The sequence below is a fragment of the Hyla sarda genome, chromosome 5 (assembly GCF_029499605.1).
Source record: "Hyla sarda isolate aHylSar1 chromosome 5, aHylSar1.hap1, whole genome shotgun sequence".
NCBI classification, from domain to species: domain Eukaryota; kingdom Metazoa; phylum Chordata; class Amphibia; order Anura; family Hylidae; genus Hyla; species Hyla sarda.
In genome coordinates this window covers 213,938,191-213,964,459 of record NC_079193.1, presented here as the reverse complement: position 1 = coordinate 213,964,459, position 26,269 = coordinate 213,938,191, and the positions used below count along the sequence as shown (strand labels likewise).

General features: G+C 42.7%; 1 protein-coding gene across 1 annotated transcript; it reads left to right on the top strand.

Moving 5' to 3' along the window:
• The first annotated feature begins 240 nt into the window (after positions 1-240).
• On the top strand, positions 241-24,693 carry LOC130272645 (mas-related G-protein coupled receptor member H-like). The gene is made up of 3 exons (XM_056518477.1): positions 241-273; positions 23,554-24,221; positions 24,453-24,693. Exons 2-3 carry the CDS (start codon positions 23,595-23,597, stop codon positions 24,588-24,590), a joined length of 765 nt encoding a protein of 254 aa, XP_056374452.1. The 5' UTR covers positions 241-273; positions 23,554-23,594; the 3' UTR covers positions 24,591-24,693.
• Positions 24,694-26,269: the final 1,576 nt, after the last annotated feature.

Genomic DNA, 26,269 nt, shown 5'->3' with positions numbered 1-26,269 from the left:
GACAAGGTAAATACCTTTGTTGTCAGTATCACCTGCACTACCTGTCTGTACCTACAGGTTAGTGAAGGTGACACTGATGACAGATTTCCTTTAAAAAGAAAATCATTTTGTGTCAAACCAATTTCAAAAAGGGAGTAAATAAATTCATTGTGCTGAGTGAAATAATAACCAGTTAACTCTTTTTTTTTTTTTTTTTTTTTAAAGCACAAAAAAACAAGATGACAAGAAGGAACTGTAGAGAAAAAAAAGAAAACAAAATAAACGCAACATCAAGTACTGGCAAACTGAAGCAATAATTGCTATAAAATGGTCTATAGTTTCCACTAGAGATGTCGCGAATTGTTCGCCGCCGAACAGTTCCCGGCGAACTTAGCATGTTCGCGTTCGCATCACCGGGCGAACATATGTGAAGTTCGATTTGTCACCTATACTTTAACATTCCGGTAAACTTTGACCCTGTGAGTCAGAGTCAGCAGACACATTACAGCCAATCAGCAGCAGTCCCTCCCTTCCAGACCCTCCTACCTCCTGCACGGACGCCATTTTACTTTCATTCGGCATGCTGCAGGCTTAGAAAGTGGAGGGACAGAGAAGCTGCTCCTGCTGTAATAGGGAAAGCGGTAGCTAGGTTGCTGCTAGGTGGTGTATTCAGGGTCCACTTTACTCCTAAAGCACTAGTCTAACATCTGCTTTAAGGACAGCACCCAAAAAAAGCCCTTTATAGGGCTCAAATATCAGTCTGTGTGTCTTGCAACAGCTGGAGGCACCCTGGTTGGGAGGGAACCGCAGGATAAAAGGGGTACTCCAATGTAAAACTTAAGTTCCTTCAAGCAACTAACTACAGTATTAAAAGGGCTATAAGTTCAGTCCGTGTGTCTTGCAACTGCTGGAGGCACTCTGGGTGGGGACCTCTGCTTAAAAGGGGAACTCCGCTGGCAACCTTTGTTGCTCATTGTCACACTAGTGCAAATCACATTTGGTGTGACAGTTGTTCAAATAAAAAAAAATACCTTTTTTGGCTGTGAAATAAAACCAGTGCTGCCTAAAGGGGGGCTCTAACTATGTGCTGCCTAATATGGGGGAATCTATGTGCTGCCTAAAGGGGGGCTCTAACTATGTGCTGCCTAGCATGGGGGAATCTATGTGCTGCCTAAAGGGGGGATCTAACTATGTGCTGCCTAAAGGGGCTCTATGTGCTGCCTAAAGGGAGGCTCTACCTATGTGCTGCCTAAAGGGGGGCTCTAACTATGTGCTGCCTAATATGGGGGAATCTATGTGCTGCCTAAAGGGGGGATCTAACTATGTGATGCCTAAAGGGGGGCTCTATGTGCGGCCTAAAGGGGGATAAAGCACATTATTCCAAAGAATTTAGGAATAATAGGTGATTTATGCCCTTTATGGATTAAAACCAGACTCTGCATCAACTATGTAATTTTCCATGGGAGTTTTGCCATGGATCCCCCTCCAGCATGCCACAGTCCAGGTATTAGTCCCCTTGAAACAACTTTTAAATCACTATTGTGGCCAGAAAGAGTCCCTGTGGGATTTTATAATTCGTCTGCCCATTGAAGTCAATGGCGGTTCGCCCGGTTCGCGAACATTGGGGAAATTCGCGTTCGCCGTTCGGGAACCAAAAATTTTATGTTAGCGACATCACTAGTTTCCACCGACTGTTACATTTAAAAGAATAATTTTAAGTAAAAATGTATGAGAAATTCCTCCTTTTCTGACTGAAAAAAGGAGAGGGCAAGAAATATTTTCACTGTTTTAAAAGGCAATGCAGTGTTTAAAGTATCACCCGCCGATAAGTTACACAAATACATTTCAACAATCTATCATCAGAAAAGGAAAACTTCAATGTTTTGTTGTTTTCCTAATGCTAGATTTGCTTTATGTACACATTAGAGATGAGCGAATTTTTGAAAAATTCGATTCGGACGATTCGACGAATTTTCCGAAAAAAATTGGTTTGCTCCAAATTTATTTGTGGAGAATCGCTATTAAAAACTGCTATTTCTGGGCTACAGAGAGCCTCAATAGGGGTGTAGAACACTTTGCCTTGCCGTAACATGTATAGGGAGTGTGCTGTGTTAGTGAAATAATACTATTATTCAGTATGACATGCAGATTAGAGGTGTCGCTAAAAAAAATAACTGTCACAGAGCGGCACAATGACAGAACCTGGAGGTGGCATCAGTATGAGGAGTCCATATGGCAGCAGAATGACACAGCATGGAGATGGCGGCAGCATGAGGAGACCATATAGGAGTTGAATGACCCAGCCTGGAGGTGGCAACAGCCTGACAAGACCATAGGGCCTCACAATTGAAAAGATTAAAGATATTTTTTAACATTTAAATTGAATATTTCAAATAGATGAACCTAAAAAGTTTCATTTATTGTGCCAGCAGCATGAGGAGACCAAATGGCAGCACAGTGACACAGCCTGGAGGTGGCGGCAGCATGAGAAGACCATAATCTGGCAGAATGACACAGCCTGCAGTTGGCGGCAGCAAGAGGAGACAATATAGTGGTTGAATGACAAAGCCTGGAGGTGGCGGAAGCATGAGGAGACCATATAGTGACTAAATAATACAAACAAAAAAAACACAAGAGGTGCGCCCCTAGTGAGGACCGTTTAAACAATGAAAAAAGTGAACATAAAGATGGGTTCTTACCCCTAGGTGTTGCGCTCAGAGCACAACACCTGTAGTAGCATCAAAGTGTAGAGGTAAACGGGAAACCGCTGCCACGAGGACCAAGCCCGGTAAGACGCTCGTCAATCCGGTAAATAGCAATAGGGATAGTCCGTGAATGAGATCCTCTTAAGAAGGCGCTGGTACCCAAGAATGGATGAAAAGTTTCTTTTATTTGCAACGCGTTTCGATCCCGAACCGGGATCTTCGTCAGGCATGCCTGACGAAGATCCCGGTTCGGGATCGAAACGCGTTGCAAATAAAAGAAACTTTTCATCCATTCTTGGGTACCAGCGCCTTCTTAAGAGGATCTCATTCACGGACTATCCCTATTGATATAGTGACTAAATGACACAGCCTGGAGGTGGCGGAAGCAGGAGGAGACCATATAGTGGCTGAATGACACAGCCTGGAGTTGGCGGCAGCAAGAGCAGACTATAAAGTGGCTGAATGACACAGACTAGAGTTGGCGGCAGCATGAGGAAACCATATAGTGGCTGAATGATACAGCCTGGAGGTGGCGGAAGCATGAGGAGACCATATAGTTGCAGAATGAGACAGCCTGGAGGTGGCACCAGCATGAGGAGAACATATGGTGGCAGTATGAGACAGCCTGGAGGTGGCATCAGCAGCATCAGGAGTCCGGAAAGTGACCCGGTGACATAGTGGGGCAGTGGGTGGCAATACCAGTACCCAGTGACAAAGGTAGGTAAAAAAAAAAAAAAAGGAGAACTTAGCATCAGATATGTGGCATCAGGCAGGTGGCAGGATCAGAATAGTAGCTAAGGCAGGTAGGCAGAAGAAAAATGTCTCTTTTGTAAAAGTGTTAGTGTGCACAAGTAAGTATTGAGGATATACATTACGTAAAACGTAACTTTTAATAATATTCTTAGGATAAAATATATGTACCCAAAATTTTTCGGAAAACAAACAAAAGGAAAGGTGTGCAAAAAACACCATGTGCCACCTACACCACCAAGTATTGATGTGATGCAAAGACCTAAAAGGTGGAAGGGAACAACGTATGGTTCATTGTAATCGGTAGGGGTAAAAATTTCCCCTGTAAGGCCCTACTCTCACATTATTAATTCCCTTCTTGGCAAGTGTTACTCGCCCTAAAAAGGGTGGCCCCACATAGGAAACTCTCCCTATTTCCACCTAAAAACCCTTTGAAATGGCAGTGTTCGTAGGTGTAAATAGGGAGAGGTTCCTGTTTGGGGCTGCCCTTTTTAGGGCGGGTAACACTTGCCAAGAAGGGAATTAATAATGTGAGTAGGGCCTTACAGGGGAAGTTTTTACCCCCTCCATTTACAATGGACCATACGTTGTTCCCTTTCACCTTTTAGAGGTCTTTGTATCACATTAATACTTGGTGGTGTAGGTGGCACATGGTGTTTTTTGCACACCTTTCCTTTTGTTTGTTTTAAAAAAATATTTGGGGTACATATATTTTATCCTAAGAAAGGTAAAGTTTTAGCTAATGCATATCCTCAATACTTACTTGTGGTCTGATGCGGAGAAATGTCTGTAACTAGAGAGCAGCATCTTAAATATGTTTTTCACTATCCATATTTGTGAAGTGTTGGTGTGGCACCATGGTCAATCTACTCTGATGCATCAGGCATTGGTGGGTGGAAATCCTGGCTGATCCATGCCTGATTCATCTTTACAAAGGTCAGTCTCTCTCCATTTTTCATGGACAGACGAGTTCTCCTTCGGGTTACTATTGCCCTCGCCGCACTAAACACCCGCTTTGATGGCACACTACTGGCCGGGCAGGACAGCTTTTCCAGGGCAAACTCTGCTAGTTGTGGCCACAAATCAAGTTTGGCTTCCCAGAAGTCCAGTGGATCTTCAAGGTGTGTTGGCATGGTCATGTCAAGGTATGCCATCACCTGCTGGTTAAGGTCCTGCTCCAGGTGTAACTGCTGCTGATGAGTTGCTTCACTATGCGGGTGAAGAAAGCTACTCATCAGCGACTGTAGACTCAGGCTGCTGCTGATGGAGCTGGTACTGCTCCTGCCACCCCATCCCTCCCCAGCAGCCATGGCAGGGGAAGGTGAGCGCTGAGGCCCTGCCAAAGGATGGACGATGGCACAGATAGGCATCGGTCAACTGACTATGTAGGATGTCTCTGTAGTAGGTCAGTTTGTCCTCCCTTTCAGTGGGTGTAAAAAAAGCCCCCATTTTGTGCCGGTAGCGAGGGTCCAATAAGGTGGAGAGCCAGAAGTCATCCCGCTGCCAAATGGTGACAATTCGGCGGTCACTACACAAGCAAGTGAGCATGCATTGTGCCATTTGTGCAAGTGACTCAGAGGGACTCCCTGACTCCATCTCCACTGCATACTGCCACAGTGTGTCTGGGTCCTTTTCTCGCCTTCCTTATAACCCTCTAGCTCCTCTGACTGCTCCTTCTCTCCTGTCAGATGACTAGAAAAACTGCCCATCTTGCAAAACCTAAACTGTGCTCCACTGTGCCCCTCCCCCCCTCCTCCTCCAGTTCAGCCCCCACAGGGCTCATTTGGCCGTGAGATGTAGGCGCTACATCTCCAGTGCCCTGAACAGCCATCATTTCCAACACGTGTTGTAGTAAATGAAACAGTGGAATGATGTTGTTCATCCCGTAATTCTGGCTAATAAGGTGGCTTCCTTAAAGGGCCTTAGCAAACGACAGGTGTCACTTATGAGCTGCCACTGGTTGACATTGAAGTTACACAGGAGAGTCCCCCTATCCGCTTGGATCATCAAGAAATCGGTAATGGCTTTTCCCTGTTCGTATAGTTGGTCCAACATATGGAGGGTGGAATTCCAATGTGTGGAAATGTCGCAAATAAGACTATGTCGGGGGATACCGTTCTGAAGCTGCAGTTCAAGGAGGGTGTGCTTTGCTGTGTACGAGTGGCTGAAGTGCATGCAAAGTTTCCTTCCCATTGTTAGGATATCTTGCAAATGGGGGGAACACTTCAGGAACCGCTTGACAACCAGATTGAACACGTGTACCATGCATCCCTTAGGCGTCCTTGTCGCAGCACAGTTTTCATGGAGTAGGCCATGATTCAATTTCTTGATGAATGACTTTTAGCAGTTCCTCCCCTGCAAACCATGTGAAGAACAGCGTGCCACCGCCATGCCCTGCACACATGGTATGCTGGAGGGGCACTGAAACTAGTCCATGTAGTGGAGGCTGAGGACACGGGGAAGATGAGGAGGCGGAGTCGCACACTGTCACAGGACCAATGGCCTGAGAGCGTGGAGGAGGAAGCAGCGTGACCTTTCCAAGTTGCTGTTGTGGCTGTGCAGGAACCACATTCACCCAGTGGGCCGTAAAGGACATGTATTGTCCCTGACTGTAGTTACAGCTCCACACATCGGCGCTGCCGTGCACTTTGGTACACACCTACAGGCTCCATGACTCGCCCACCTTCTGTTCCACAAAATTGTGCAGGGCTGGTACTGCTTTCTTCTCAAAGAAATGATGGCTTGGGACTCTCCACCTCGGCTCCGCACAAGCCATCAGTTCTCTGAAAGGTGCAGAGTCCATCACTTGAAAAGGAAGGGACTGCAGCTCCAGCAACTTGGAAAGGAGCACATTCAGCTACTGCGCCGTTAGATGAGTGGGCGCATACTGTTGTCTCTTGGACATGGCTTCACCGATGGATTGCTGGCGGAATGACTGACTTAAAGTAGGAGGAGCAGGAGCATCTGAAGCAACAGAAGATATGACACACAGCTCCCTTCGGCTGAGGTGATGAAGCCTTGGCTGGCTGGAACAGGGAGCAGCGTGCCACTGGGTGATGCAGAAGGCTGGACCACCACATTGGAGCCACGGTTCTCCCGCTTTATGGTGATGCTGCATATGTTAATACAAGGCCATGGTGCCAAGATTGGGACCATGGGCACGCTTCACCTTCTGCCGACACATTTTGCATGTAGCCATGTTAACCTCCTCCAGATGCTTGATGAAAAACTGTCATACCGCCGAGTAGCCGATTTTCCCGCCAACAGTCCACACTGATTGACTGCTACTGCTGCCGACTCCAGGCTGTTTCACTACCTCTTGGGAAGGTAGGCTGCCACAAAGCAGGTGGTCTACCCCAGGCATGTTTGGCTCCAGAATTTCCACTTCTGCCACCATTCTGACTGCCAACCATGCTACCACCTTGCTGGCCCATCTGCTGCCTCATGGGCAACCTGGAACCCTATCCTCTTGATGATGATGAAGCCCCTTCTGCACCCGGCTCCCAAATGTGATCGGCGTCATCATCATTGAGTTGTGTCTGCATGTCACTGATGTCCTCCTCAGGTTCCTCAACAGTGTCTGCTTCAGGAGCCTGAATGCTCGCAACACCACCTCCCACGCTACTCTCCTCATCAATACTTGCCCGCCTAGCGGAGGAAGCGGTGGATGTCTCCTCCACTTCTTGGCTGGGCAGTAGCTGCTGACTGTCCTCTAGTAGATCGTCCTCACTAAATAGTGGAGCTCAACTCACAGCATAAGATACTTCTGTGGAGGAGGGAACAGCATAAGACAGAGGCAATGGGAGGACAGGGACTGCTACCGGGCCATGCCAACTGAGGGTTGTGTCTGAGGAACCCACCGACTGTTGACTGGGGGTGTCAGATGTCACTTGTGATGACGTGGAGAACCGTGTTAACTAATCGATGACGGCAGATGGGATGTTGGTTGAGACACGACCGTTAGCTGATACCGGGAGCTCAGGCCTCTCGCTGCCACTCCTGCTGCCACTTGTCCCTAGTCTTCTGCGACCTTTGCCTGAAAAATTTAGGCCTCTGCCACTTCTCTGTGCAAGTCCTGGCACTTCTCTGCCTGACATACTTAGTGCGTATATAAGGGGAGGACAATGCGCTCCAGTACTCTTATAACAGTAGTTGTCTACAATACTAGCAGTGTACTTTTTCCCGGCCTTTCACAGTATCTAGGTCCTTAAGACTTTAACAGAAACAAAATGGTACACCACTTAGATGTACGCACAGGTTACAGTTAATAGAGGACAATATGCTTTAAGTGCTCTGCTCACCCTAACTGGGTGGCTACTATTAGCTTTTCAGTTGTTGTACACATCAGTGCTGAAGCACACAGTCGCTGTGCACTACACTACACTTGTGCACGACCAAAATTTTCGTTTCTTTTCGGGTTATTTTCGGATACATTTTTTTTTGGTTCTGTTAAACCTTCAGGTTACAGTAATTCATTTTATTCTGTTTTCGGACGCATTCGTTTAATGCTTATTTCTAATGCAGGCCTTGCTGATCCTCTCTTGTAAAAAATAGCAGGTGTTACCTTAACTTGTTTTGCAGTTGTTTCTGTGCCAGAAGCCAAGTTTTCCTAAACTGTCCATTTCTGCAAATCCAGTGACTCCACACTCCAGTAACACCAGGCAAACTCTCACAGGACTACCTCACAACTAATTAAACAGCCTCACTGTCTGTGATACAGTAGGACTCGACTGGAATGAGCTAATTGGCTAAAAGATATCATGTGACAATGAACTCCGATCATGTGACCTCCCAAGGACCAATTGAAAAATCAAATTAATTATTTACTTTCGTTTTACGGTTAAGGAATGCATTCGTTATTTTATAAATGTATTCGTTAATCTGATGTTCGTATTATCGTGGTTATTTGAAAATGTTCCAAATATGTTTTCGTGCGTTCGGATCAATCTGAACGCGCGAAAACAGTAAAATTCGTATAAATTAGCATTTGTGCCGAAACGAATTGCACATGTCTAAACTACACCCAAAATTGCACTCTCTCTCAATCTCACTCCCTTCCCTATCAGTGCTTCTAGGCTGGATTTGGGCTTGAGGTGAATCGCTGGACTAAAAAAGCTTTTCTGTGCAACACACTGCTTTCTGTCCTCTCTCTGCAATAGAACGCTGATGTGACTGGGAGGTGAATCACTGCTGAAAGATGCTTTTCTGTGCAACACACTGCTCTCTGTGCCTCTCGCTCTGCAATAGAACACTGATGTGACTGCCCGCAAGATGGCTGACGATTATATAGGGCTGTGACATCACAGGGGTGACTGGCTTCTTATAGGCTGCATGCTGCATGTGATTCAGGGTCATCCCGCCAACCCTTGTTCCCGACTTCCCAGGATTCCTTGCCCTCACATGCGGATCTGCCATTTTTGATGCCCTGGAGCCTGAACCGCACTAAATGGAGTTTATGAAGCGATAAATGAAGCGATTTGTGCGATTGAATTGTGGCGATATTCGCCATTTGTTACTAATCAAATTCCTGAAATTCGTAACGAATTTGGATTCGTCAGATTCGATTCGCTCATCCCTAGTACACATCCTATGCTTTGCAGGAACTTCTCATGTACTGTAGCTTTTATTGTTATGCGAAGTAGCTCCACCCATAGCTATCAGGAAGGCTGGGGAAGCAGTTCTCTACTCAGAATCACTTGATTGTAAAACCAATGTATGAAGAAGACATCACAGGTTAGCCTTTCTCCATCTCTTACAGATACTTTTGTTTTAACCTGTGATTATTTACCTGATATATTATTCCTTATTGGTAATTAATGTGGCCTCCTTCACTTTATACCTCACAAAATATTGTGCAACAATTATACAATCAGCTTAACATTTGTATTATATTTTATATAACTGCAGAAAAACATTAATTATTTCAGTGGTGATTCTGACTCCTGCATTTTCAGTGTTATGGCAACTTTTAAACACGTATTATTTGCTAAATCTAGTTCACCACCCCTGAGGCAAACAAATAATGTTTACAATTGTTTCACTGTAATAAATACATGTTTTTTCTTTGTTTGTTTCTAAAGAGGTGCAATTCACTTTACAAGCAAGATATAGTTAGATGATTGATTTATTGATAGATAGATAGATAGATAGATATAGCAGATTACTCCTCCGTGTTATAGAATTTGTAATGTAGCTTATTCATACTACTTAAACTACAGTTCCCCATAGACTATGCTAGTGGATGTTAACTCTAATTTATTAGTACCCCAACCAAGTCATGTTTTCACACAAGTTCTTTACACAGATATTGCGTGGGTGCTCATTTTGTAAGCACATTTAGAATTGCCTCAAATATTTCATTTCATATCAGATATGTTGAAATCACAAAATTATTATTCCCTCGATTATTTCCCAAATGACACTGTTTGGAGCTCTAGTCCTTGTTTCTTAGACTTTATTTTTCTATCCTTGCATCTCTCTTTGTTATGGACCAATGTCTTACCTGGCTTATGTAATTTGTACTAGAGCCTGTTGGCTACATTGTTTTATTGTAATCCAATAAATGTTTGAAACAAATCAATAAAACAGAACATTGAAAAGAGAAGATATACTAAAATCATATCTATTCATGCTCTGAGTAATAAAAATGTGATATATACAGTGTATATATACCCATCAAGTATAGCATTAAAACCACAAACAGGTGAAATAAATCACATTGGATATTTTGTTGCAATGACACCTCTTAAAGGATATATTATATGGCATATTATATGGCAAGTTCTTGAATCTGATGTTTTGGATGCAGTAAAAAGAGTAAGGGTCTAAGTGACTTTGACATGGACCAAATTATATAGGGTGAGTTAGAGCTTCACAAAAACATCAAGTGTTCATGGAGGAATAACTTAGGAATTGAGAGAAAGTGAATGAACCTTTACCAAGGTCAGGAACTCTAAAAACTTCACTGTAAAGGGGTAGACTGGTCTTATTGCCCCTACCCACTACTGGAATCACTAACAAACGGCACATAAGCATTAGAACTGTATCATATAAAAAGATGTCTTCATTTGATATCGTGTTTGCTTTTAGACATGTAGACTGAGTGCATTTGCATTGCTTATCTAGGAGATTACAGTGGCACCAAGATTTACTATGAGAAACCTACATATGCAGTGAAATGCTCTGAGTAATATTCTGCTGGAAATCCTTGGATCCTGGCCTTTATGTGGATATTCTGTACATTGAGATACAAAATAAGACCAAATACACCCTTTCATGGAAATCATATTTCTAATTTAAGTGCCTTCTTTTAGCAGGAAAATGCACCCTGCTACACTATTAATAGTTTAACCCTTTTAGGAGCGAGACAATTTTTTTTTTGAGGTTTCTTATTTTCCTCCTAGCCTTCTAATAGACATAACTCTTTTTTTTCCATCTACAGATGGATTTTTTTTACGTCATTGATTGTAGTATGACATCACTCCTTTTGCCAACAGTTGTACAGTGAAACAAACAAAAAATAATTTGTAGGGCAAAATTAATAACACAAAAACTAAATTTTGCTACTTTTGGGGCTACCGTTTTTACCCAGTGCACTTTTTGGTAACAATGCCTTTATTCTGTAGATTAAAATTATACCCAATTTATATAGGTTTTGTTTTATGTTACTACTTTTAAAAAATTATAATTTTTTGTATGAAAATTAGTATGCTTAAAATTGTACTCTTCTGACCTCTATAACACTTTTACTTTTCTGAATACAGGGATGTATAAGGGCTAATTTTTTGCAACAAGATCTATAGTTTTTATCGAGACCCTTTTTGTTCTGATGGGACCTTTTGATCACATTTTATTATTTTTTTAAATATATGAAGTGACCAAAAAAACACATGACATTTTTTTATGCTTACACCATTGACCATGTGGATTAACCCCTTAAGGACCACAGGCGTATGGATACGCCCTGACGCCCTGGAACTTAAGGACCAAGGGCTTACCTATACGCTTGTGGAAATTTCGGTTCCCGACGCGCCAGGTGGTGACCGTAGTGGGATGCCACCATGGGGTTTTGTTAATGCACATGGCCTTCAATTCCTCTCTCCAAAAGCCAAATGGCACTCCTCTTCTGAACATTGTAGTTCACCTGCAGAGCACTTTACGTCCAAGCATGCCCAGACAGGCTTTGGCTGTCTGGGCATGCTGGGAGTTGTAGTTTAGCAACATCTGAAGGGCCACAGTTTGGAGACCACTGTGCAGTGGTCTCCAATCTGTGCCCTTCTAGATGTTGCATAACAACAACTCTCAGCATGCCCAGACAGTCCAGGCATGCTGGGAGTTGTAGTTCTGTAACATGTGGCCCTTCATATGTTGCAGAACTACAACTCCCAGCATGCCTGGACAGTCTCGGCATGCTGGGAGCTGTAGTTTTGCCACATCTGGAGTGCTACAGTTTGGAGACTACTATACAGGGGTGTCCAAACTGTAGCCCTCCAGATGTTGCAAAACTACAATTCAAAGCATGCTGAGAATGTCCAGGCATGCTGGGAATTGTAGTTCGGCAACATCTGGTCCTAGGAAAAAAGCCTCCCCAAATTTGTAACGCCATTTCTTCTGAGTATATAAATACCCCATGTGTGGACAAAAAGTGCTCTGCAGGCGAACTACAATGTTCAGAAGAGAAGGAGCGCCATTTGGCTTTTGGCGAGAGGAATTGAAGGCCATGTGCATTTACAATGGTGCCAGAACCCCATGGTGCCAGAACAATGGACCCCCCACATGTGACCCCATTTTGGAGACTACACCCCTCACATATTGTAATAAGGGGTTACACCCCACAGGTGTCTGACAGATTTTTTAAACAGTGGTCTGTGAAAATGAAAAATTTTATTTTTCATTTGCACAGCCCACTGTTCCAAAGATCTGTCAAATGCCAGTGGGGTGTAAATGTTCTCTGCATCCCTTATTACATTCTGTGAGAGGTGTAGTTTCTGAAATAGGGTCACATGTGGTGGGAGACCACTGTTCTGGCAACATGGGAGCTTTGTAAATGCACATGGCCCCCGACTTCTATTCCAAACAAACTATCTCTGCAAAAGCCCTATGGCGCTTCTTCTCTTCTGAGCATTGTAGTGCACCAGCAGAGCACTTTACATCCACATATGGGGTATTTTTATACTCAGGAGAAATGGGGTTACAAATTTTGGGAGGATTTTTCTCCTATTAGCCCTTGTGAAAATGAAAAATTTGGGGTAACACCAGCATTTTAGTGAAACATTTTTTTTATTTACACATCCGATTTTAACGAAAAGTCGTCAAACACCTGTGAGGTGTTAAGGCTCACTGTACCCCTTGTTAAGTTCCTTGAGGGGTGTTGTTTCCAAAATAGTATGCCATGTGGGGTTTTATTTGCTGTTCTGGCACCACAATGTGACATGCCCCCCAAAAACCATTTCAGCAAAACTTGCTTTCCACAAGCCAAATGTGACTCCTTCTCTTCTGAGCATTGTAGTGCGCCCGCAGTGCACTTGATGTCCACACATGGGGTATTTCCATACTCAGAAGAGATGGGGTTACAAATTTTGGGTGGCATTTTCTCCTATAACCCCTTGTAAAAATGTAAAATTTACGGGAAAAAACAGCATTTTAGTGAAAAATAATAATAATTTACACATCCAACTTTAACGAAAAGTTGTCAAACACATGTGGGGTGTTAAGGCTCACTGTAGCTCTTGTTACATTCCTTGAGGGGTGTAGTTTCCAAAATAGTATGCCATTTTTTTTTTTTTTTTTGCTGTTCTGGCACCATAGGGGCTTCCTAAATGTGACATGGCCCCAAAAACCATTTCAGAAAAACTCACTCTCCAAAATTCCATTGTCACTCCTTCCCTTCTGAGCCCTCTAGTGCACCCAGAGAGCACTTTAAGTATACATATGAGGTATTTCCTTACTCAAGAGAAATTGGGTTACAAATTTTAGGGAGATTTCTCTCCTTTTACCCCTTGTAAAAATTTGAAAACTGGGTCTATAAGAACATGCGAGTATAAAAATTAAGATATTGAATTTTCTTCTTCACTTTGATGCTATTCCTGTGAAACACCTAGGATTAACACACTTTCTGAATGTCATTTTGAATACTTTGAGGGGTGCAGTTTCTATATTGGAGTCATTTATGGTGTATTTCTAATATGAAGGCCCTTCAAATCCACTTCAAAACTGTACTGGTCCCTGAAAAATTCAGATTTTTAAAATTTTGTGAAAAATTGGAAAATTGCTGCTGAATTTTGAAGCCCTTTGATGTCTTCCAAAAGTAAAAACATGTCAACTGATGCAAAGACATATTGTATATGTGGATCAATATATAATTTATTTGGGATGTCCATTTTCCTTATAAGCAGAGAGTTTCAAAGTTAAATAAAATGCTAAATTTACAAATTTTTCATCAAATTTTGGAATTTTTCACCAAGAAATGATGCAGGAATTTTTCACCATTGAATAAAGCAAGTATCATGAAAATTTACCACTAACATAAAGTAGAATATGTCACGAAAAAACTATCTTGGAATCAGATTGAAAGGTAAAAGCATCCCACAGTTATTAATGCTTACAGTGGTCAGATGTGCAAAAAATGCTCTGGTCCTTAAGGGGTTAATTAACATTAAGTTTTAATAGTTCAGACATTTTCCGCACACGGCGGTACCATATATGTTTATGTTTTTTTGTTTTTTTAAACATACTTTTATTTGAAAAATTGGAAAGGGGGGTGAGTCAAACTTTTATTAGGGAAGGGGTTAATGCAACATTTTTTGGGCTCCATAGGGGACTATTACATTCAATCTTTAGATTGCATACACTGATCAATGCAGTTACATAGAATAGCCTTGATAAGTGTTATTTGTGCTCCATTGCTACAACGTGCCATGGCTGGCTGCAGCTTTTGGAGTGCTGATCGAATGGCAAGAAGGAAGGTAAGAGATCTCCCGCCTTCCTCTCAGCTGATCAGGATGCTACAGTTATGTCACGGTGGTCCAATCAGCCCACTGAGCTAGCTAGGAATGGGATTTACCGCATTTAGACGCCGCAATCAACTTTGATCGTGGAATTTGAAAGGTTAATGTCAGACATCGGCCCAATCGGCGATGTCTGGCATTAGCTGTGTTATGAAGCGTGCTTAGCTACTAAGAGCGCGTCATACACCTGGAGCCCACAGAGGACGTAAATAGATATCCATTTGCGGGACGGGGTTAAGGAACATGATAAAAATTCATAGATGTTGACTTTGCCTTCAAATTCAAACATTTGTGGAATGTGCTGAAGAAAGAAGTCTAATCCATAGAGGCCGCACCTCTCAAATTCAAGGACTTAAAAGATCTGCTAACATTTTGGTACCAGTTACCACAGGACACCTTTTGAGGTTTTATGGAGCCCATGCCTTAATGGGTCAGATGGGAACCTAGACAATATTAGGCAGGTGGTTTTATTGTTATAGCAGATCTCTATATACCTAAAACTAAAATAAACTAATAAAACTGTATGTATGAATACAACATATGGTTTGGTACTGTGTTAGTTGCAAAAAGTTTTATTGAACTCATAACTATCAAAAATAAAAGAAATAAAGAAAGCAGCAAGTTTCAAGGACAATATGGGTCATTTTATTAGTCATAATAAGAGATGAGCCACATATGTTGATAAAGTGCACTTGTGGAATAATTCAGTCCTTAAAGTATATCAATCACAGTGCGATCAAACACAAATCTCCAACTGAGTCCACAGTGGGGAAAAAAGATCGCTGGTAAAAATAGAGCACTGGTTCTTTCAGTATTTGGAAATACAATATAATATTATTTACTGTTCCATTGATTAAATATCCCTCATAGAGGACGAACTGTAAGTGTTCAATGTACTATCCTGTAAAGGAAATGCTGCAGGCAGACTCCTTAAACCATAATAGATCTTAGTCCATTCCTGTGGTAAGATCACTATGCGCAGTAATATCCGTTCTGTATAACGCTCACATTGTCTCCTGTGTAGATCCTCCCTCCCATATTTTTACTTACTGTGGCTCCAACCTCTGTGTGTGTCCACTGCCAGCTGGCAGGCGGCCTGTACTGGAGGGCCGAGGGAGAGAAATGTGTAATCAGCAGGCTTTTTGTTAGGAGCGTACATTCTTCCAGTGGGGTAATGCTGGGGTGCAATGTTTCAGTGCTACAGATGAGATCAGTATGGGGGTCTCAAAGGTGAAAACCACAGTTCTAAAGAGTCAGCCACATGTATTTCAGGAGTTTTACTTCTTTATTCAGTAACCTTAATGTCTGATGGGGGTTTCCTGCTATTTATGCTATCAATGAAAGGGGAACATGAAGTGGACCATATTTCTAGAAGGTCCTCATAAAACATGTAATAGATTGTCTAAGGGCATTGGCTTAATAATCAGAAAATATCAAAAGCAAATAATGAAATATCAAAAGCAGGTAAAACAGAACTTTTATTGCACTTCTTTATCATATTGACAGCATGGTAGCAAAATAGCAGCAACGTTTTGTCCGATTCTGGGGAACTGATGTTTTAAAAAATCTGATATTTCAGAGACATATCAAAAGTTTTGTTCAGTCAGGTGTAGTAGAGTGAGTGTAGAGACCTCTACCGATCGTTTGATAGAGCTGATGGAAGAGTGTTCAGACCCCGATTCATCACTAGAAGGAGCAGGGAATGACAGTCCCTTACATTATGTGACCATCTCAAATGAGAAAGAGTGTGGAAAGAATGTGCTAAGAGTGGACCTCTCTGGGGTCTATCTAACAAGAACTCAGGGTCTAAACACCCTGACCAATCCTACATACAGTCAAATGGAAAAGTTTAGACACCCCTGACAATTTCCATGATTTTCATTTATAAATACTTGGGTGTTTGGATCAGCAATTCAATTTTTACGCTATCAAATATCTGAGAGACACAGTAATATTTCAGTAGGGAAATGAGGTTGATTGGATGAACAGAAAATGTGCAATCACATGAATATTTAGTTGAGCCTCCTTTAGCAGAAATAACAGCTTCTAGATGCTTCCTATAGCCTGTAATGCATGTCTGGATTCTGGATTACATGAAAACGGTCACCTGTTCACCCGTACTATAATCCAATACACCGGGTTATAGTGCGGGTGAACAGGAGACCGATGCTAGGTCTCGCACTGCTATACATACACCCGCACTATAACCCGATACACCGGGTTATAGTGCGGGTGAACAGGAGACTGGTGCGGGGTCTCGGACTGCTATACCTACCTGCAGTCCGAACCCCCGATCCTCCAAAGGTCCCCCTCTTTCAGCACTGACTTGCGCTTTAAGGCGGGCCCACGGATAGATTTAAATATTCATAACGCCAGTCATGTGAGCGCTCATTAGGCACGAGCGCTCACTTGATCAGCTCTTATGAATATTTAAATCCAGCCGGCGGGCTTGCCTCAAATGGCAAGTCAGCTCTGGAAGAGGGGGACCTTTGGAGGATCGGGGCTCCGGACTGCAGGTAGGTTTAGCAGTATCAGGTTATAGTGCGGGTGAACGGGTGACCATTTTCCTTTAAAGGGTACCTCTCATCAAATAAACTTTTGATATATTTTAGATTACTGAATGTTGAATAACTTTCCAATAGCATGTTAATGAAAAATATGCTTCTTTCTATTGTATTTTTCCCGATCAGTCCTGTCAGCAAGCATTTCTGACTCATGCTGGAGTCCTAAACACTCAGAGCTGCCAGCCTGCTTTGTTCACAGCCAAACAGGCTGTGAGCAAAGCAGGCTGGTAGCTCTGAGTGTTCTCCTTTGTGAACAAAGCAGACTGGCAGCTCGTAGTGTTTAGGACTCCAGCATGAGTCTGAAATGCTTGCTGCCAGGACTGATAGGGAGACCCCTAGTGGTTCATTTCTTTAAATAGAAAGAAGCATATTTTTTAATAACATGCAATTGTAAAGTTATTCTGCATACATTAATCTATAATATATCAAAAGTTTTTTTGATGAGAGGTACCCTTTAACCTCTTGGGGACGCAGGGCATATGCAAATGCCCTGCATCCCCGATCCTTAACTCCTTGGGGATGGAGGGCATATGCATACCCCCTCGCTTCCCGTCACTTAAGGACAAAGGGCGTATCCATACGCCCTCCGTATTTTCGATCACCGCAGCTCGCCGGCAGTGATCGGACCGGGATGGCTGCTGATATCTATCAGTAGGCCTCCCGTGGCAATGCCTAGGGGGGTTCTGAAACCCCCCCATGTCGGCAATCGCGGCAAATCACTGGTCAATTCTGACCAGCAATTTGCTGCGATCCGAGCCAATCGGCGACAGCTCCGACCATCCTAAAGGATAGGAGCGAGGTGGCTGTGTTGCCACCCCCTCCTATCCCCTGCCATTGGTCGATCAGGCTGATGACCAATGGCAGTTGGGGGCGGGGGGGGGGGGGGGGTGTTAGAGTTCATTTCTCCCGCTCTGCCCACCGATCGAAGTCGGGGCAGAGCGGGGGGAACACGGGCGGCGAGGGGGGAGCATGGCCCGGCTTACCCGGACTGGCGGAGGCGGCAGAGGCGGGATCCTGGAACAGCGGCGGCATCGACACAGGAGGAGTGGCCGGAAAGTGTGGTGTGGAGAAGGATGCAGTGAAGATCGCGGTAAGTGATCTTCTCTGTGGCCTTCTAAAAGCTACAAAACTACAACTCCCAGCATGCCCACACAGCCAAAGGCTGTCTGGACATGCTGGGAGTTGTAGTTTTGCAACATCTGGAGTGTCATAGTTTGGAGACCACTGTGTAGTTGTCTCTAAACTGTGGTCCTCCAGATGTTGCAAAACTACAACTTTCAGCATGCACTGACTGTCTGGGCATGCTGACTGGGCATGCTGGAAGTTGTAGTTTTTCAACATCTGAAGTGGCACAGTTTGGAGAACACTATATGGTGGTACAATTCCCAGCATGGCCAGACAGTCAGGGATGCTGGGCATGTAGTTCTGCAAAATCTGGCCCTTCATATGTTGCAGAACTACAACTCGCAGCATGCCTGGACAGTCTGGGTATGCTTGGAGTTGTAGTTTTGCAACATCTGGAGGGCTACAGTTTGCAAACCACTACTTAGCGGTCCCCAAACTGTTCTTCCCCAGTTATTGCATAACTACAACTCCTAGCATGCCCAGACTGTCCAGGCATGCTGGGAGTTGTAGTTCTGCAGCATCTGAAGGGCCAGATATTGCAGAACTACACGCCCAGCATCCCTGACTGCTTGGTCATGCTGGGAATTGTAGTTTTGCAACAGCTGGAGGCACACGGATTGGAATCACTGAGCTAGAGTCTGTTTTCTAACTCAGTGGTTCCCCACCAGTGTGCCTACAGCTGTTGTAGAACTACAACTCCCAGCATGTACGGTCTGTCAGTGCATTCTGGGAGTTGTAGTTTTGCCACAGCTGAAGGTTTGGGGCGTCCCCCCCCCCCATGTGAATGTACAGGGTACATTCACATGGGCGGGTTTACAGTGGGTTTCCTTCTACAAGTTTGAGCTGCGGCAAATTTCCAGCCGCAGCTCAAACTCCCAGCGGAAAACTTACTGTGAACCCCCGCCTGTGTGAATGTACCCTAAAAACACTACACTACACTAACAAATAATAAAAAGTAAAACACTACATATACACCCCCTTACACGTCCCCCCCCCACCCCCCAATAAAACTGAAAAACTTCTCATACGGCAGTGTTTCCTAAATGGAGTCTCCAGCTGTTGCAAAACCACAACTCCCAGTATTGCCGGACAGCCAAAGACTGTCCTGGCAGGCTGGGAGTCTTGCAACAGCTGGAGGCACCCTGTTTGGGAAACACTGCTGTAGGGTTTTACTGTAGGTAACCGGGTCCGCCCCTATTGCAAATTCCTTATTTAGGCCTCAAATGCGCATGGCGCTCTTTCACTTCAGAGCCCTGTTGTATTTCAAGGCAACAGTTTAGGGCCACATATGGGGTATTTCCGTACTCAGGAGAAATTGGGTTACAAATTTTGGGGGGATTTTTCTCCTTTTACCCCTTATGAAAAGGTAAAGTTGGGGGCTACAACAGCATGTTAGTGTAAAAAAATTAAAAAATTTTACACTAACATGCTGGTGTTGCCCCATACTTTCCCAATTACCCAAAAATTCTAATGCAATTTCTTCTGAGTACGGAAATACCCCATATGTGTATGTAAGTTGCTCTACGGACGAACTACATGGCTCAGGAGTAAGAGAGCGCCATGTACATTTGAGGCCTAAAATGGTGATTTGCACAGAGGTGGATGACCCCACATGTGACCCCATTTTGAAAACTACACCCCTCACGGAATGTAACAAGGGGTATAGTGAGGCTTAGCACCCCACAGGTCTTTGACAAATTTTTTAAATTTGGACATGAAAATAAAAAATTTGTTTTTTTTCCCTTGAAATGCTGGCGTTACCCCAAATTTTTCATTTTCACAAGGGGTAATAGGAAAAAAAAAGCCCCCCAAAATTTGTAACCCCATTTCTTCTGAGTATATAAATACCCCATATGTGGAAGTAAATTGCTCTGCGGGCGAACTACAATGCTCAGAAAATAAGGAGCGCCATTGGGCTTTTTGAGAAAGAATTATGCTGGAATTGAAGGCAATGTGTGTTTAATTTTTATATTTGCACAGCCCACTGTTCCAAAGATCTGTCAAATGCCAGTGGGGGTGTAAATGCTCACTGCACCCCTTATTATTCTGTGAGAGGTGTAGTTTCCAAAATAGTACGCCATGGCATCATGGGGGCTTCCTAAATGTGACATGCCCCCCAAAAACCATTTCAGCAAAATTCGCTCTCCAAAAGCCCAATGTCGCTCCTTCCCTTCTGAACCCTCTAGTGCACCCACAGAGCACTTTACATCCACATATGAGGTATTTCATTACTTGAGAGAAATGGGGTTACAAATTTTGTGGGGCATTTTCTCCTATTACTCCTTGTGAAAATGAAAAGTTTGGGGTAACACCAGCATTTTAGTGTTAAAAATAAAATTTTTCATTTTCACGTCCCACTTTAACGAAAGTTCGTCAATCACCTGTGGGATGTTAAGGCTCCCTGTACCCCTTGTTACGTTCCTTGAGGGGTGTAGTTTCCAAAATAGTAGGCCATGTGTTTTTTTTTTGTGCTGTTCTGGCACCATAGGGCTTCCTAAATGCGACATGCCCCCCAAAAACCATTTCAGCAAAATTTGCTTTCCTAAAGCCAAATGTGACTCCTGCTCTTCTGAGCATTGTAGTGCGCCCACAGTGCACTTGACATCCACACATGGGGTTACAAATTTTGGGGGGCATTTTCTCCTATTACCCCTTGTAAAAATGTAAAATTTATGGAAAAAAGCAGCATTTTAGTTTAAAAAAAAAATAATTTACACATCCAACTTTAACGAAAAGTTACAAACAAAACAAACACCTGTGGGGTTTTAAGGCTCACTGTACCTCTTGTTACATTCCTTGAGGGATGTAGTTTCCAAAATAGTATGCCATTTTAATTTTTTTTATTTTTTTGCTATTCTGGCACCATAGGGGCTTCCTAAATGTGACATGCCCCTCAAAAACCATTTCAGAAAAATTCACTGTCCAAAATCCCTTTGTTGCTCCTTCCCTTCTGAGCCCTCTACTGTGCACGCCGAACATTTGACATTCACATATGAGGTATTTCCTTACTCGAGAGAAATTGGGTTACAAATTTTGGGGGGCTTTTTCTCCTATTACCACTTGTAAAAATTCAAAACTCTGTCTACAAGAACATGCGAGTGTAAAAAATGAAGATTTTGAATGTTCTCCTTCACTTTGCTGCTATTCCTGTGAAACACCTAAAGGGTTAACAAACTTTCTGAATGTCATTTTTAATACTTGGGGGGGGGCAGTTTTTATAATGGGATCATTTATGGGGTATTTCCAATATGAAGGCCCTTCAAATCCACTTCAAAACTGAACTAGTCCCTGAAAAATTCCGATTTTGAAAATTTTGTGAAAAATTGGAAAATTGATGCTGAACTTTGAAGCCCTCTGATGTTTTCCAAAAGAAAAACATGTTAACTTTATGATGAAAATATAAATTAGACATATTGTATTTGTGAATCAATATATCATTTATTTGGAATGATCGTTTTCCTTACAGGCAGAGAGCTTCAAAGTTAGAAAAAATGCTACATTTTTCACCAAGAAATTATGCAAGTATCGACACAAAATTACCACTACCATGAAGTAGAATATGTCACAAAAAAAAAAATAAAAATCACGGAATCAGAATGAAAAGTAAAAGCATCCCAGAGTTATTAAAGGGGTATTCCAGGAAAAAACTTTTTTATATATATCAACTGGCTCCAGAAAGTTAAACAGATTTGTAAATTACTTCTATTAAGAAATCTTAATCATTTCAGTACTTATGAGCTTCTGAAGTTAAGGTTGTTCTTTTCTGTCTAAGTGCTCTCTGACACCTGTCTCGGGAAACGCCCAGTTTAAAAGAGGTTTGCTATGGGGATTTGCTTCTAAACTGGGCGTTTCCCGAGACAAGTGTCATCAGAGAGGACTTAGACAGAAAAGAACAACCTTAGCTTCAGAAGTACTGAAAGGATTAAGATTTTTTAATAGAAGTAATTTACGAATCTGTTTTACTTTCTGGAGCCAGTTGATATATATAAAAAAAAGTTTTTTCCTGGATAACCCCTTTAATGCATAAAGTGACAGTGGTTCCAAATCGCAAAAAAAATGCTCCCGTCCTTAGGGTTACAATGGGCTCCGTCCCCAAGGGGTTAAGGACGGAGTTAAGAAGGAATCCTGTGACAACGCCTGGGGGGTCCTGATCAATTCAGATCAGCGATTTGCGGCAATTCCGGGTCAATCGGGTCACGGTGACCCTGAAAAAAAGGATGATACATGCCGTACGAGATGGCACCTATCATCCTTCAGCAGCAGAAGTGAGGAAGTACTGGTACCACCTCACGATCATCCTAATTCGTCGTCCGTTACCGGCTGACGCATCAGGACGACTGCTGTGGGGGTGTCCCTAACGGCATCCACTCTGCCCCTGTTCCAGAGGCAAGAGCGGGTGCCAGGAGCCCTCACCTGAGGTTAGGGCCCCAATCTCCGGCATTAGCGGCGTGATCGTGGGCCCCAGCAGCAAAGGTGGTGACAGCAAATGGATCTTCACTGCGCAGCAGCAGGAGGTAAGGCTGGCCTCCTGCTGTTGCTAAGCAACTACTCCCAGCAGGCACACAAGGGCATGCTGGGAGTTGTTGTTATGCAACAGCAGAAGGCACAATTGCAACTCCCAGCATGCCCCTGGAGGCCCATTTTTTTGCCTCCAGCTGTTGCATAACTAGAACCCCCAGCATGCACGGACAGCCAAAGGGCATGCTGGGAGTTGCAGTAGTGTGCCTCCAGCTGTTGCATAACTATAAGTACCAACATGCCCTTCAGCTGAGAGTTGTAGTTTTGCAACAGCTGGAGGCTCACTGGTTGCAAAACACTGAGTTAAGTAACAAACTCCCAGAGTTTTGCAACTAGTGTGCCTCCAGTTGTGCCTCCCCATGTATTGTGAAATTTTTAGTGAAAACCTCCTTCTATCAGCAAGGGCATTGAAGATGAAACGTGACTGGGTCTTTCAGCATGACAATGATCCCAAACACACCGCCCGGGCAACGAAGGAGTGGCTTCGTAAGAAGCATTTAGAGGTCCTGGAGTGGCCTAGCCAGTCTCCAGATGTCAGCCCCATAGAAAACCTTTGGAGGGAGTTGAAAGTCTGTGCTGCCCAGCAACAGCCCAAAAACATCACTGCTCTAGAGGAGATCTGCATGGAGGAATGGGCCAAAATACCAGCAACAGTGTGTGATTTTATGGATTTTTTTTCTCATTATGTCTCTCATAGTTGAGGTATACCTGTGATGAAAATTACAGGCCTCTCTCATCTTTTTAAGTGGGACAACTAGCACAATTGATGGCTGACTAAATACTTTTTTGCCCCACTGTACAATGCTCAGATTGTAATTCAAAAAGCAAAAATAATAAAAATAAAAATATGCATGCATTTTGCTTATATATGATTAATATTAATAAAGTGGTTTTCTTTCTTGATAGATTAAAAAGAAAGATACAAGACAACAACAACTGCCTAAAACATGAATAATACAACTGAAAATGCCACCAACCAAGCAACAGCAGAGATAATTGATGACCAAACTTATCTTCATTTCACGATTGCAGCTGCCATTTGTTTAGTTTTCTGCCTTATTGGCTTGGTAGGAAATATTGTCACATTTTGGTACCTTTGCTTTAAAATCAAGAGAAACATGTATATAATTTATATTATTAACCTGTCAGTGGCTGACTTCATCTTTCTGATATTTAGTGCAGCGGTGCTAATAATGTACATTCATACACTAATGAATCCAAATCCAGACTTTCAAGGAAAAGACTCGTTTTCCATATTTCTGGAAATCTTTTATGACGGTGCTCAATATTCCGGAATGTTCATCCTCACAGCCATAAGTCTTGAAAGATGCCTCTCTGTCCTATTTCCCTTTTGGTACCAATACTATCGGCCTCAAAAGTTGTCTACTTTCATCTGTGCTGTAGTTTGGCTCATGGGATGCTCAGAGAGTCTCATAGAAAACTTGGTGTGCACACAAGAAGGTTTTGTCATACAGACTACAGAGTGTACAGCGATTCAGATCATGATTATTGGCTTATCCATTGTTATCTGCTTACCTGTCATGGTCATTTCAAGTCTCACGTTGCTCATTAAAGTAAGGAGGACCTTTAACAGGCAGTATCCAGCAAAACTCTTTATCATCATTATCATTACAGTTGTTATATTTATCTTATCTGTCACACCATTCAATTTCACATGGTTTTTAATGTACTTTAAACTGCTACCATCAGATACTCATACAGTTGCTCTTCACTTTGCCAGTACCTATAGTACAGTGCTTAATTGTACACTTAACCCATATATCTATTTTATTATTGGGAAAAAGTGGAAGCAGAAGTCTAGTCGGCCCATTCAAGATGCCCTTGAAAGAGCCTTCAGAACAGAAAATGATGAAAACAATTATTCAAGAAGTAACCAAACAGGTAAAACATCCAGCCAAACTCACCTTCCAAGAACTTTATAAATGATTCTGCTATAGTGGAGCTGCACTATTATAAAAAAAATAACCAGCCCAATACAACGGACATGTTCAATGGATCATTTTCACTTCATTATTTGGCCAATCATTCTCATTACTTCATTTTCAAAACAGATTTAAGAAAATCCTGATGCTAATGTGGACAACACATTTAACAAGGCATGCTATGTGTTTCTACTACTTTGTAGTTAATATGTTTCGTGTTTGTCGGTTTCTAATTTAATGCTAAACAATAAAAAATATTTTTGGTTAAGAAAATAATTGGCACATTATTACTATACACTGCAGGTTTAAAAACTTTAAAAGGGTTGTTTGGCAGAAACCACCTGTGTATGGTGTCAAAATGTATAATAAAGCAACTTACTAATATAGTGATATTAACCAAAGTGAACAGATCACCCATTTTAGCTGTGGGTTTCTTCCTGCAAGCTCTGATCATCATGTCCCAGAAAGCAGAAAAGCAGAACTCCATCTCTCTTCCCCCTCTCCTCTCCCTCTTCCTTCCCATCCCCTAGTGTCAGCCATTAGGTATGTGCCTCTCCTGTCTCATGACGGTTATAGACACACAGGGGGAGATTTATCAAAACCTGTGTAGAGAAAAAGTTGCCCAGTTGTCTGTAGCAACTAATCAGATAGCTTATTTAGTTTTTGAGAGGTCCTTTTAAAAATGGAAGAAGCAATCTGATTAGTTGCTATGGGCAACTGGTCGATCTTTCCTTTTGATTTTGATAAATCTCCCCCTGTACAATGATGTGACTGAAAACAGGCTAACACTAGGGTAATAAAGGTGGCGGGGGGCGGGGGGGGGGGGGAGGGGGAATGAGCTCTTTTCCCTGTGAGGTAACATCACATATTACAGGTAGAAAAGATTGGGGGGGGGGGGGCATTTATCAAGGGGTGTGTACATCTATACCAAATACAGACCAAACAGGTGACACATACATGGAGAAATGGGAAGTTTTTGTGGGTCAACAACAATCACATGAGATGTGGAGTCTTTTATCTGGACCAAAGCTGCTAAAACTTCCATTTGCTCAACGTATAAAAAGAACCGATTCAAGCCATTGATGTTTGGTACAATACCCCTACCTTTCTCCACAAAATAACATAAAATCATACCAAATACTTGATGGCGTTGCAGGAAGAATGGTTCAGGCCCTTATAAAGGATTTGACTGTACTCCACATCCCTGCAAACCTAGTGTTTTACCATTTCAACATAATCACATATTAAGTAGGTTATAGACCTTTAAAATGCTACTACGTATTCTCACTGTAGCTCAATAATTGATTGCCAAGAAATGGAAATTAATCCAACACACACCTCCAACAGAACGTCAGGATCAAGCAAGGCGCTAGGACTCTTCAAGACCAAACGGATTTATTACCCATAATTAGTGATGAGCAGCCATATTCGAATTTGCAATATTTTGCCAATATATGGCCGAATATTCGTCCTATGTTCGCGAAATTCACATATTCGCTATGTTCGTTGTAGTTTTTTTTCATGCGAAAATTTGTTATGAAATTCGCATAGTGTGCAAGCGCGATTGCATCTTTCCCCTAAAAGAAGGGAAGGATCAGTGTCCTCTAACTGGAAGTGCCGATATTCACGAATATTTGCATATTCGCATATTCACCAAAAAATAAATAAACGAATATTTG